The sequence below is a fragment of the Idiotropiscis lumnitzeri genome, chromosome 8 (assembly GCF_059441095.1).
Source record: "Idiotropiscis lumnitzeri isolate Australia: NSW breed Sydney's pygmy pipehorse chromosome 8, RoL_Ilum_1.0, whole genome shotgun sequence".
In the NCBI taxonomy this organism is placed as follows: domain Eukaryota; kingdom Metazoa; phylum Chordata; class Actinopteri; order Syngnathiformes; family Syngnathidae; genus Idiotropiscis; species Idiotropiscis lumnitzeri.
The window spans coordinates 5,532,011-5,546,512 of NC_142398.1; the positions used below are offsets into that span (position 1 = coordinate 5,532,011).

At 42.8% G+C, this 14,502-nt stretch overlaps 1 protein-coding gene across 1 annotated transcript; it reads right to left on the reverse strand.

The window, feature by feature from the left end:
- Positions 1-1,876: 1,876 nt before the first annotated feature.
- LOC148331825 (mitoferrin-2-like) lies at positions 1,877-14,392 on the reverse strand. The gene is made up of 4 exons (XM_088302760.1): positions 13,915-14,392; positions 3,943-4,171; positions 3,817-3,873; positions 1,877-2,501 (listed from the first exon to the last, which is right to left on the reverse strand). The coding sequence occupies exons 1-4, from the start codon at positions 14,248-14,250 to the stop codon at positions 1,948-1,950; spliced, it is 1,176 nt and encodes a 391-aa protein (XP_088158886.1). The 5' UTR covers positions 14,251-14,392; the 3' UTR covers positions 1,877-1,947.
- Between the last annotated feature and the right edge of the window lie 110 nt (positions 14,393-14,502).

Genomic DNA, 14,502 nt, shown 5'->3' on the forward strand with positions numbered 1-14,502 from the left:
TCAGCTTTAAAACGAGGGTAGGATTGTAATTTTTTTTTCGATGTTTTAGTAGGGGTTTGATTGATGAATGTTCCACTCATGTTCAGGACAATTCATGTTCAGAAGAAGATTAAAGAACTGTTAATACAGACATTTGACTCATTATTATTATTATTTATTACTGATTAATTTTCTTGTTAATTCCTTATTTATTTTCTTATTAATTCCTTATTTATTTTTAAATCTTATTTTGTGTTAAAAAATAAAAATAGACATTTGAGAAGATTAGATTTTATTTTGATTTTTTTCTTGGGGAAAACCTCATGCGGCCCAGCCTCACCCAGAGTCTGCCTCTAGTGGCCCCCAGGTAAATTTAGTTTGAGACCCCTGCTTTAAATCATATGCTATTTTAAACCTGAAATGAAATTTCGTTTCATTATTTCATGTCTCATTATGGCACTATGAATGCATCCGACTTCGCTGCTGTAAATTTAACTTGCCTGACTAAAATTTGCACAGTATAATTTGTTTAGTTTCACTTTTACATATTTTTTCCCATTCCATTTTTTTCTTGAAAAACAAACCTGGAGTTGCACCCTAATATCGTAGCATCTTCCCATTGAATAATAAACCCTTTAGATTCTATTGTAGAACCTCTATATTTAGACTTACTCGTAATATTCAATTGGTTGTCAGTAAAATTAAAATATTGTATGAATTTTCAATAGCTAGTCAGTTCAAAAAGTGAACCTCAAAAACCCATGGTAAAATAACTTCCTAAAAGGTCAATTCCCATTTTAAAAAATTGGATTGTTAAGTGTTTTGGGAACGTTGCATTGCAATAAGACGAAATTATTTTTGTTCCAGTATGTTCATGACTAAATTTCAGAAGCCCTTTGTGAGACGGAGCTCTAAGAAGTGCTAAGTGAAGGGATGAGTTTCATTAGCTGTCAGCTATGAACAGAAAATAGAGTAGGGAAAAAAAACGAGTCATGGACAAGTGTTGGTGTGTCTCAGTGGAGCACCAAGAGAAGACCCTGCTTCTGCGAGGAGCTGCCTTTTGCGACTTTAATAACAATAAAAAAGCAAACAAAAATAGAGTCAAAGTCGCTTTGGTTTCCTTCTTCACATTTAAGAGCTATCTGACACACATATTTTGTTGTTGTTCTCTTTGGTTTTCAAAGCCGAACAAAATCTTACCGGAGCACAGCCCCAGTAGAAGTTACCTTGCTGCTTATATATATATAGTTATGAATACAATATATCGACTGCGTGTATGGCTTCCATCAGGAGCAATAACGCTTGTGCGTTTGGCTATGTGGCGGTTGACTGAGGGCAAGCGTGACACCTGGAGATTTAGTTGGCAGGTATCAAACGATGCTAATAAAACGTTTGCTAATTTAGTTTAAAACGATGATTCTGAAATTCTCTGCTTGTGTGCACTGGTGAATATTTATGTATTTTAGGGGCCCCATACAAAACCCAGCAAAAAGCCATTCAATAGCTAAGAAAAAAATATTAGCTCTAAAACTGAAACGTTGGTAAGTGATGAAATTTCACCTTTAATCCAATAGTTCTTCAGATTCAACTTTTGTGGGTTGCTAATCGGTAACTAACCTAAATGAGGTCCACATTAAAGCAGTTACACTTAATGGCTGCTTGTGGTTGGAATTAATATTGTTGATGGAATTTAACATTGATGTAAAGAAAATAAATTCAAGTTCATGGTAGTGTATGTTTATCGCTTTACTTTTTATGTGGTGAAACTAAATCTTCAGTAAATTAGCATGGAATACTTCAGTAAAAACAATTTGCGCACCTGAATAAAATATTTTGTCGACAGCTTACGTGTTTAGTGTTTTGAGACTTCACAACTCACTGACTGCCACAACATAACTCGTGTTTTACGCCATCTGCTTGCCAACTCTTTTAAAAGATTTATTTCATTGAAAAACCCTTGCGCCCGTCTCATTTGTCGGCGTCTCCGCGCAGGCGCCTTTCGTGCTGCCGCTTGGTGATGATGTACTTGAAGAATTCATAGACGGACCAACTGATGGCAGTTGAGGGCATCTGATAAATGACGCGGGCCTGAACGCCTTTGAAGAAGGCCGCCGCGCCGCCTGTGCGGTACACCGTCCGAAAGGCCCCGCCCAGCCCGGAGATGTGGCGTGCGGCCGGCGAGCCGCTCACGTCGGCCTGCAGGACATGCGCCACCACCACCTCCTGCGTGTTGAGCAGCGTCTTGCAGACATCGAGTGGCGTGGTGGCGGCGGCGGCCAAGGCGCCGGCCAGCGCCCCTGACAGAACGTGGGAGGTGGGGTTGTAGTGTCTGTGCGGGTTGAGCGTCTCCTGCAGGTACTCGTAGGTCATGAAGTGGAGCGCCTGGAAGGGCACGTTCATGGTAAGCTGTGTGGTGTAGCTGCGGTAGAAGGCCGCTGGTCCCTCCCGGCGCAGCATGGCGCCCATGCAATCCAGCACGCCGCGGTATGGCGAGCCGAACATCTGGATGCGCTGCTTCACCACTGCAGGAAAAAAGACACAGTTGTGCGTCAATTAAATCAATTGCAATTACAATTACTTACAATTTACTAGGGTCAAACATTTTTTTAGGTAAATTCCAATATTTGGCAGAAAATAAATGTGAATAACCAATTAAAAGGCCGGTTACTTTTTTAAAAATATTGTGTAAATGATTGGGGTTTTTTTTCATCCAAAATGTTTTACAGTTCGCACTAATGTTCATGGTACATAGATGTCAGATTCTGTCAATAAAATCATTGTCCCTTGACAAAGCTAAATAGATTAAAAATATACATTTTGAGATCTATTATTGTGTAGATCTCGAAACTCAGTACTCTGTGGTGCAAATATTATTGATGACATGCTAAATATTTAATATACGTTTGACATCGAACCTCTTTGTCTTGATGACGTCATCCGTTTAAGTGTTTCGGTCTGAGAGCGTCTACTAAATTGCTAACGTAGCCGTCATCTTATTTTATGTCCTCATACGTATTGATTGAAATACAATATTTCTGTTCATAGCGGCTTTCCGCCCTAAAGCGGTTCTAACCAGTCAGCTGTGAAAAGTCGATTGAACACCAAAGTATTTGGGGTCCTTCACGACGCTGTATTTTACTTTAGCGATTAGCACGCCTGGCGACCCCTCGTTCGCCTCCCCGTTTAAAATGCTATTTGTGTGCGGGGTCGTTTATTTGTCACCACGCAGCTCGTTGCTGCTGCTGTGCACAGACTTGCATATAGTACAAATAAAGTCAATACTGCTGTGGCGCAAGATCGCTTGGCGCCGAGAATTCAAGCAGCTGCAAAATAAATGACTACTGGGACTATGCACGACAGTGCAACTTTTTTTTTTTTTAAATCAGTATGCCGCTGGTTCGTTAAAACCTGCCTCATGGGGCACAAATCGCAGCTTTGACAATCTTCAAATCGGGATTTCAGTCCGACTGGATCCCCTCGGACCAGTTTGAAATATCGCTTTCCGAGGCGATTTCTGACTGGCTTTGTACGCGTTCCAAGTGAAGCCCCTCATTGTTGTTCTTGAAATTTGATACTTCCAGGTTTGAGCTTGCTGGGATCGTACTTCAGGAAAATGATTACTTTGTTGAATATGTAAAATAGAAATGTTTTTTTTCATGCGTTTTTTAGATGATGTTTAATTACATTCGGCATGTTCTGAAATTACTTCACACCAGCTGTTGTGAAATGCTCAGTGACATGTCAGAACGTCAAGCCTTCTGCATCCCGACCTCACTTTGTATTTTTGTTTACAGGAGGAGGAAAAAATGATGAAGTTCACTGTGTGTGTCAATTTACCTTCAGCTGGATTCATCATGGCATCATGGATGACGGTGGCCATGCAGCCTGCCACTCCTGCACAAAAACATATTCAAATCCCACGCTCACACATCTGAACAAGACACGCTCAAAACATCCCCTTACCGTTGGCAAAGTGGCTGTTCGCGCCAGGGTGGATGGCGTTGCTGAGCGAGAACTTGATGCGCTCGTAGCAGGCGAAGTAGAGCGCGTGGGCGGGGCCGGCACCCACCGCCAGCACGTTGACGCCGCGGATTGGTCGCCAGACGCCCTCCGTGCGCACGATCTGTCGCAGGGCGTCCATCACGTTGCGGTAGCGCGCCTTTGGCTCGGGCCGCAAGCTCTGCATGCGAGTCTAGCAGGAGGTAAAGACAATTTGAGCAATTATGATGAATGCATTTACCAAAGGGACAACCCTTGAGGTACAAAATATGAGAGCAGCGTTGCAGTGGCGTCAGAGTTCTGGTGAAAAAAGGGCAACCAGCGGGAAAGTTTTCCCTGTTCCTTCCTGAAAGACTGCTAGGCAAGCATTTCCAAATATGTACAAGCATGCGTCGGGCGGTGTCGTCCTTGCGTGCCGCCTCACAGCAAACTCACACTCTTCACGGGTCACTAATAGGGGTGTCCCGACTCCCGATCCTCTATTTGTATCCGATTGTGGTCCAATATCAGCCCAAAAAAAACAATAAAACAGTATCATATTTTATCGGACGACATGCAAAATGTCAGATTTTAGCATTCATTCCAGAATTCACTTCTTGTCTTGTATCCAGCAGCGCCGAGAGCGAGTGTGCATAGTGATTAAAACAACCGCTTCTGTAAAGGAGCTAAGGAAGATGATTTTTTTTTTTTTATTCATAAATATTGAAGCTTACGGTAAATAAATAACGAGATGAAAGATGAATCCAAACTGAGGTGAAATGAGAGCGAACGACTCACCATTGGCACCACTTGGACCTTCCACACCTCGGTGGACACACGCACAACTCTCAAGTGCCCGTATCGGAGGTGGTGGCCGAACGAGCAGCGCCTTTTCCTTTTTAACTGAATTCATACCTTCACTGCTGTATACGGTAATCATGTGGACTTAATCGACATTGGATTACAGAACAAATTGACGAGCCCTTTTAACGTCCCGGAGAAGATGGTGCGACTGGTGGACTGCAGCCAGGTCTGGCAGACTGTTTTCGCGGCGGAGGTCATGTGTAAGCAGAAGCGGGACAACGGGGCGTAAGCGAGCTCTGCAAGCCGCCGCTTCCGAACCTCTGCAGGAGATTTGGAACAAGAACTAGCGGAAAATCGTTGTTCTATTAATCACTTAATTTTATTATTATTTGAGCATTTTATTAATCACTTAAACTTGGCTACCTGCTCAGATACGCCACGCAATAATGCAACTGTACTTGTTAGAGTAAGAGATATACTAAAGATATTTATTTTGGTGTATATCTAATAATCAGCCTTGAAATAGGGTCCTGCATTTATCTAAAAATATGCATGAGCACAGCTCATTGCTGAAATGTGACTGTTAAGTAAATAATTCCGTGAGTGATTTATTGTTTGAAGGGTTAAATATTAAATGTAGACTAAAACAATCTCATATGCAGATTTATAATGCTGTAATTTACCTGACAGAATTTTAAATTAGGAAAATTAACATAAATTGTTCAGGAAGTGAATTTCTGCAAGCTGACAGCTCTTTGAATGTGATTCAGTCCTAAATTTTTCTAACTTGAGTGCTTGTGCGACCAAGGAAAACAGTCCAGAGCTCTGAGAGATAATAGAATCACGCTTTCGTCAAATTTTGGCCACGCCCCCAGAATCACGCTTTTGTCAAAAATAACCCCGCCCCCTATTATAACCCCGCCCCCCAGAATCACACTACTGTCAAAAATGATGGGTGACTTCCCCGCCCCCTCGCGCCCCAAACACCCTCCTATTTTCCGGTACGTCACATCCTTCCTACTTACGGCAGCCACCATGTTTGTAGTCCATACAGCTAGGCTAAGAAACAATATACAGTTAAGAAATAGCATACAGCTAGGTTAAGATATAGCATGCAGCCAAGAAATAGCATACAGCAAACATGCCCCCGACATCTTATCTAGATTTGGACAGCCGGACAACTCCCAAGCAGTGGCTGTGTGCACCCTTCCTACTCACGGACGCAAGGGCATCTTCGTCCATTCATGAAACTCAAATGTTTGGAATTAATAGGTCACATTTTCCCATACCGACCTGCTGACTATTTTTATTTAGTTTAATAGTATAACTTGATCAAGTCTCGAACAATTCATGCTAATATCGTATCAGACGATATCGGTATCAGACAGTCCTCTAGACCACAATATCAATATCGGATCGGAAGTGAAAAAGGTTGTATCGGGACACCTCTAGTAAAAGTCACCAATAATAACGGCAAACCTTACACACATTGAGTTTCTATAAACTGTTTCGGATTGGATTTTTAATATTGATCATTATTTGAATTAATGCATTAATAACAATGACGCAAAACAAGTTAAAGATGAAACGATAATGAATGATGGATTGAAGATACATTGACAATTTGACATGCCTATAGTTCCCTGCAGTCTGTAAAGAGTGGAATTTTGATATCGACAGAAGATGACGCAAACCTCAAATTTTATAATCGGGAAGTGTAGCCAGGGGTAAACATGCTGGATGTCTGTGGAAATTCCCGCTCTATGCTTCTGGGAAAAAGGAGGAGACCTTAGGTGGAATGTGTCCAGTCATCCTGAGTGTGCTCCATGTTCACTTTTTTTTTTTTTTTTTGCAATTGTTATCAACACTGCTGCCAAGTCCAGCGACACTGTTTGTCGCGGAAGGAAAAGAATAAGCCTTTTTTTTGTATCACAAATAGGTAAATTTGTTTTACAACTTTACGGCAACAGTGAGCAAATGACTATGAATACATATACTCCATATAAACGAGAAAATACTAGCAAGAAAATAAAGTGAACAGCAGCAATAATATTCAGTATATGCAGGATTTGCAATTGAAAATATTCATCAACAAATATTCTATATCATCCACTGCGTCAAAGGTCTTTTCTCATAGATCTGTATCACATGTTGTTGTAATTTGTCAAAACGTAAAGGCCAGTCTGCTCATCGAAAACTGCAGGCCAGCCAATCTCCCCCCACCGCCCCACCCCTCCAAAAAATGGTATATCTGTGCCATTAATCAGAGTGACAGAAAAGTTGCTCAGTCAGTCCCTCAAAGGTCATTTTAACTATGAATGAAACCATCTCTATTTTTTTTTAATCAACTCACCTGTCGAAATGTAAAACGCAGCAAGTACCTCAAGTTCCTTCTAAGCCAGGCGTGGGCAAACTACGGCCCGGGGGCCACATGCGGCCCGTCAACGTTTTAATCCGGCCCGCCAAACTTGAAAAAAAATTAAAATATGTTGTGGTTTATTTTCTAAATACTGTGGTGTGTCAAAAGACACATATATTTTGTTGTAATGCTTCTGTCCATTGTCATTTAAAATTAAATGGTTTTTTTTTTTTCTCAGATGAGGTGAGCTTACTAAAACCCTCCATCCATCTGCTTCTGGTCCGGACCCTCTGTCAAATTTTAGAACCCATTGTGGCCCACCAATCAAAAGGTTTGCCCACCCCTGTTCTAAGAAATTTACATCAAGGACAACCTTCTCGACAGGCATTTCACACATTCAAAATGATGGCAGCTAAAACTGTCACTCAAGCAATTTCCATTCTGTTTTCTCAATTACGTTACGTTGGTCAAATGAAACGTATGGGTTTGCATATTAAGCAGGACTATCGACGCGCCTGCTAATTGGAAGGACATGTGACGTTATGGCTTTGTTACAGATCCAGCTGTTGTGAAATACGCTATATAAATAAAGTTGTATTGTATTGTAAAAAGGTTGATATACCATGACATGTTTTTGTGAACAACATGCATGTCACAAAATTCTTGCACGGCATTTAGGCAATGAGGAACTTTGAAAGTTGGGCCGATGACTCAGTGACAAAGAGGAAGCTTTCCACCGGACATTCCTTTGACGTCTCGGAGCTAAAGACGTTTTCACCGCAATAATGTTCACTTAAAGTTGTATTTTATTGTATCTTTATTGTGCACACATACAAAATGATCCACACAAATTCTGGCCTGATTCCATCAAGAGGCATATTGGAGTAAACACTCTGGCACATGTCTATGGATCCTGGTAAATTCTCACATCATTTGAACTATCTATACATTCAGTCCCTTGAAAATGCAAAAAGAAGCGGTATGGATGGTAAAAAAAATGTACAACAGTCTGGTCTGTTTTGTGTCCTCTAGTTGACATTTGAGCAAACCATGATAATAATTTCACAGGTATGACACATTGACATGTACTGTATATTGGACCTGAGCAGAAGATATAAAAATTAGGTATAATAAATGTCAAAGAAAATAAATAAGGAGGACGGGCTTGTGGAGCATCAATTAAACTTTGATCAATAAACTTTTCACTGCAAGATAACGTTGCTATCAGAAGAATTGATGTTTACAAGGTTATTAACGTTGATTGTTGTACATTGTAAAATGTTTATTTCAGGTTATCATCTTCCTGAGATCGAAAAAGTCCAGACACAAATAGTAACGAATGCACATCAGTGTTACGTAAGATTTTACGTGAGCACATTTCGCTATGATCGCTCGCAAGTTCACAGTTTACAAATGACTTCATTCACGCATCCACCACAAATATATAATTTAAATCAAATAAAAATCAAACTTGACTCATTTCGCTTCTGTGGTCTGTGATGTCACAACCGCAATTCGAAAGGATTCCCATTTAAAAGTTAAGTGAGACAGGACGTCACTTTCGGCGCGACATCTTTTCCTCCGCTTTTATCCACCGGGCGAGTAAACGCAACTATGGTTTCGTGCACCACCACATGCAACACTTGCACCATTCTCATGGAAAGACTCTCCCTGCTAGAGGGACGTGTCCGCCAGCTAGAGCAGAGTAATGTGGTAAGCGTAAACGTGGCGGACACGACTGTTAGCACGGGTTGTAGCCAACCTGCTAGTCTGGTTAGCATTGGCCGTAAACGGCTTGCTAATCGCGGTGAGCCTGTTAAGACACATAGCAGTTCCATTCCACCTCGGTCTCATGGCTCCCGCACCTTAGTGATAGGTGACTCCATTACCCGCAACATTAAGCTTGAAAATCCAGCCACAGTAATGTGTATTCCTGGGGCCAGAGCACCCGACATAGAAGCTAATCTTATGGAGCTAGCGCGCAAGACACCTAGACACCAGCGCAGTGCAAACAACGCTAGCTATTCAGATATAGTGATACACGTTGGCTCCAATGACACTAGGATGAAGCAATCAGAGATCACAAAGAAAAACATAGCACGGACTTGTGATCTCGCCAGAAAGATGAGTCGGCATCGAGTAATTGTCTCTGGCCCCTTGCCTGCGAGAGGCAATGATGAGAGGTTTAGTAGATTATTCTCGCTAAATAAGTGGCTGGCTAGTTTTTGTAGTGAGCAGGGACTGCAGTTTATAGATAACTGGCCTTCTTTCTGGGGCCGACCCGACCTGCTGAGGATGGACGGCCTTCACCCTAACTGGAAAGGCGCCATCACTCTTTCTAGAAACATAGATTATTGTTTGAGCCTTCCATGACTATTCATATTAGAGCAGGTCGGGCTGCAGGCGAATAGTGAGCCTGTAAGGAAGGGTATGGAGTCTGTAAGGCTAGAGCTAACTAGCGCTATGCTAGACTTAGACAACACACATAGCTTTTCTTCTAGATCTGAGCGCTACACACCATACGCTGTTACATCTCATACTGATATAATTTCTACTGAGGTGGCAATACATGATGGGTTTAAGCATTCCTCCTCGGTCGGTTTTATTGACGACGAGCCGTTCTCTCAAAATAATAGCACTCGAAAGCTGGTAAATAACTATCGGATTCCGACCGTCAGAATTTCTCGCCGCGTTTACAGTCGCTCGAGGTACAATCCGGGACCTAGGCAAAGCAATCTCCTTAATATTATGACCAGGAGTCCTGTTGCGCGGAATAACTTAGATAGACCTATTTTACTGAAACTCGTTTTTTTAAATATTAGATCGCTTTCATCGAAAGCCTTGTTAGTTAATGACCTTATTAGAGACCATAATCTTAACATGATTGGTCTTTGCGAGACCTGGTTAAAACCGAATCAGTTTTTACCGCTAAATTTGAAGTCTTGGCTCACTGTCATCGTTCTGACCATAATCAAAATTATAGCAGCCGTAACATCAGCTCCTCAACCATCGTTGCGTTCTCTGAGCTACTCCCTTTAGCAACTGCTTCGTTTCCTAATTATATTGGTACGATTGATGATCTCACAAACAACTTTAATGTCGCTTTGTTAAATGCGCTTGACTCCGTCGCGCCTTTAAAAACGAAAACTCGTCCAAAGAGGCTTACTCCGTGGTTTACAGAGGAAACGCGCGTACTGAAACGATCTTGTAGGAAGCTTGAGCGCAAATGGCGTGCGACCAAACTTGAGGTCTTCCGTCAGGCATGGTGCGATAGTTTACTAATATACAAAGAAGCGCTTAATTTAGCCAAAACTAATTATTATTCTAGATTAATTGTCTTACATAAAAACAACCCTAAATATTTATTTGATACCGTAGCAATGCTAACGCAACAGCGACCAACCTCGGATAGCTCTTCCTATTCAGCTCACGATTTTATGCAATTTTTTACTCAGAAGATAGAATGTATTCGTGATGAGATTAAAGACACTGTTCTTAAAATTCCGTCGAATTCCGCGATAAATGGTGTTAACATTAGGGCTGATAACTGTCCGATAACCTTATGTCAATTTAAAAAAATATCTCTTGAGAGCCTAACAAAATTGGTTAGTGCAGCAAAACCGACAACTTGTGTGCTCGATCCGCTTCCTGGTAAACTAATTAAAGAACTGTTTACGACCCTAGGACCGTCTGTTTTAAATATAATTAATCTATCACTTACCACGGGTGTAGTACCAGCAGCTTTTAGGACCGCCGTTATCCGACCGTTACTTAAGCAACCAAACCTTGACCCAGAGAGTCTCATCAACTATAGGCCGGTTTCAAATCTTCCGTTTATTGCAAAAATTCTTGAAAAAGTCGTAGCGCAACAACTTAATGAATATATGACTGCTAATAATCAATTTGAACCTTTCCAATCGGGTTTTAGAGCCGACCACTCTACTGAGACGGCCCTTGCTAAAGTTACTAATGATCTTCTCATAGCTATGGACGCCGACACCTCATCAATATTACTCTTACTCGATCTTAGTGCCGCTTTTGATACCGTTGATCATAACATATTATTAAAACGCCTTGAAACGTGTGTTGGCATTTCAGGTTCAGCGCTTTCTTGGTTTAATTCGTATCTGTCGGAGAGGACGCACCGTGTAATTCATGGCAATACGACTTCGGATCTTTGTAAGATCACATGTGGAGTTCCGCAGGGATCGGTACTTGGACCTCTATTGTTTAGCATCTATATGCTACCGCTTGGTGATATTATACGGAAATATAACATTAGTTTTCACTGTTATGCTGATGATACGCAATTATACATGCCGTTGGATATAACGAATCCGCGCGACTGCTATAAATTAGAGGCGTGCCTTGCCGAAATTAAACAATGGATGTCTTTCAATTTTTTGCGTCTTAACTCAGATAAAACCGAGATGCTCATCATTGGACCAGCGCGTCATCGGTACCTTTTCAAAGACACCACTCTGAATATCGATAAATGTAATATTATCCAAAAGGATTCAACAAAAAATCTCGGTGTTATATTTGACGCAACTATGTCTTTTCAAATGCACATTAAAAATATTACTCGAACTGCGTTTTTTCATCTGCGTAACATTGCTAAAATTCGCCCAATTCTATCAACGTGTGACGCGGAAATCTTAATCCATGCGTTTGTTACGTCTCGCCTCGACTATTGTAACGCTTTGCTCTCGGGTCTCCCCATGTCGAGTATTAAAAGTCTGCAGTTAGTTCAAAATGCAGCAGCTAGACTCTTAACTAAGACGAGAAAGTTTGATCATATTACCCCGATATTAGCCAATTTGCATTGGCTTCCGGTCCACTTGAGATGTGATTTTAAAGTTCTGCTACTTACTTTTAAAATATTGCACGGCTTAGCACCTTCTTATCTCGTTGACCTCGTGGTACCATATGTTCCGTCCCGAAACCTTCGCTCACAAAATGCTGGTCTTTTAGTGATCCAGCGAGCCAAAAAGAAGTCCGCAGGTTCTAGAGCGTTCTCTATTCGGGCACCAATGCTTTGGAATGCACTTCCCTCAGATATTAGAGGCGCCACCTCAGTAGAAATGTTCAAAACACTATTAAAGACGCATTTATACTCTTGTGCATTTAGCTGAAATATTTGTTGGCCTGTTTACTGCCGCTTTTTTTTCTTTTGTTTTCTTTTCTGCCCCCTTTTCCCCCGGCTGGGGGATTAGGTGACGGTGACCCACTAGGAAGTTTAAGGCATTGACCAACTGGGCATGCACCTGTTCCAGTGATGTCGTCTTCCTGCAGCGCGACATTTGATCAATTTACTTATATACTTTAGCATTTAATTTAATTATTTGTTGGCCTGTTTACTGCCGCTTCTTCTCTTTTCTGCCCCCTCCTTCCCCTGCTTGGGAATTAGGTGATGGGGACATGCTTTGAAGATTATGGAACTGACGAACCGGGAAGGGACCTGCTCTGCCGAAGTCGTCTTCATGCAGCGCCTTTTCTGATTTCCTTATATTTCAGCACTTCATTGAACTACTTGTTGGCCTGTTTGCTATTTCTGTTCTTTCTTTTCTGTTCCCAATTCCCCGAATTAGGTGATGGCGATTCACTTGGAAGTGGCTGTACTGAATTCACACCAACTGACCGGTACAAGATCGAAGGCTCATCTTCGGATATGCTGCCATGGATATAATAATAATAATAATAATAATGCCTTTATTAGTCCCACAATGGGGAAATTCGAGATTCGAACCCAGGCCTCCTGGGGAGACTGGGTCCTGAACGCGGCGCCTTAGACCACTCGGCCATCCTGGCAGCCACGAGATTCGAACCCAGGCCTCCTGGGGAGACTGGGTCCGGAACGCGGCGCCTTAGACCACTCGGCCATCCTGGCAGCCAAAAATTCGAGATTCGAACCCAGGCCTCCTGGGGAGACTGGGTCCTGAACGCGGCGCCTTAGACCACTCGGCCATCCTGGCAGCCCTGGATGAGGACCCACTCCACTGAAGTCATCTTCCTGCAGCACTTCATTCAATTGACTCTTATATTATCTCATCTATTATTGCATAGCATCATTGTACGTGTCAAATGTTGCCCAGTTGGCATCCATTGCAGCCTGGTCATCCTGGAAGGGGGATTCCCCCATCTGTGGTCCCTTCTCAAGGTTTCTCACTTTTCCCCTAATGAGGTTTTGTGAGTTTTTCCTTGCCCTCCTGGGGGTTAAGATCGGGGATGTCGATTGTGGCTATGTAAAGCCCTTTGAGACTGTCTGTGATTAAGGGCTATACAAATAAAATTGACTTGACTTGACTTGAACCTCGCTGTGGTTTGTGGGACACAAATGCCAAATGCTCTCCGGTGTCACATTTGGCAAAATTCAGAAAAAATTTAAGTGACCACTGAAGAACAAAAAGTTTAGTTTTAACGTGCCCGATAACGGACACACGCAAATTCACTTTAGTAACAGGTCGCAGTCAACGACGCTACACAATCGAGCAATTTGTCGACTTTATCAATTAGATTTTACAAGACAAAGGGAAATGTACGATTCAGCATATTAAAACTCAAAATGTCCACTTTTGCTCACTGCACGTTGTTTCTCAACTGCTAGTTAAGTGACCTCTTGGACAGCAAGGTTACTTACAAGCCTGTTAGCTTGTAGTCAGGCGAGCTCGAGCTCAGGGTCACGTCGCGGCCTACCCGCTTTACGCAACACGCATTTCGGTGAAAATTAGTTGAAATTGGCCATAAAAAAGCAGAGCAAGTTATGCCGATTGCGCAGTTGTGTGTCCCAATACCTTCACACAGTCGATGGGGTACATGAGGCAATGCTCCATAATGCCAGCCACGGCTCCGGCGAGCATGTGGGTGCCGGTGGTGGCTCCCTGGGGCAGCCCCTCATAATCCACGTCTGCCTCAGCCGAGCACTCCGCGGTGGTTCGGTGCAACACAGGGGGAAAGCCCTGCTCTCCCGAGACCCTCGCGGGAAAAACACCGGCAAATCCACCCGCGGTGTCCAGCAGTCTGCCGCCCAGCCATCGAACGTCGGTCCCGGTTGCGACCCCTGCAACCCTGTTGTCGACGCCCGGCGTGTCCAGCGACGTGCGCCTTGACACGAAACCGCCAGCTTCCATTTAGATGGCGGACTGAAAAGGGAATACAGCTGTCTTGTCTTTGCTGGCACCGCCGCCGATGCCAGACAGACAATCGCTTGGCGGGTCGCTCATCTGAAGCGGAGCCTCCAGAAAAAGTTAACCACGACAGGGCGTGACATTGGTGGTGACGTATGATAATAGCTCGCAGGCGATTGGATATAAATGGCAACCTAGCACTAACAGCCCTTTTCATTGGCCAATGCGCCTTCTTCAAGAAAGGCGGGCACGTAC

Coding starts and splice junctions, on each gene's coding strand:
- LOC148331825 (XM_088302760.1), bottom strand. CDS start 14,250: ATGGAAGCTGGCGGTTTCGTGTCAAGGCGCACGTCGCTGGACACGCCG. Junction 3,874..3,942: donor GAACAGCCACTTTGCCAACG/GTAAGGGGATGT, acceptor GTTTTTGTGCAG/GAGTGGCAGGCTGCATGGCC. Junction 2,502..3,816: donor CATGATGAATCCAGCTGAAG/GTAAATTGACAC, acceptor TTTTTCCTGCAG/TGGTGAAGCAGCGCATCCAG.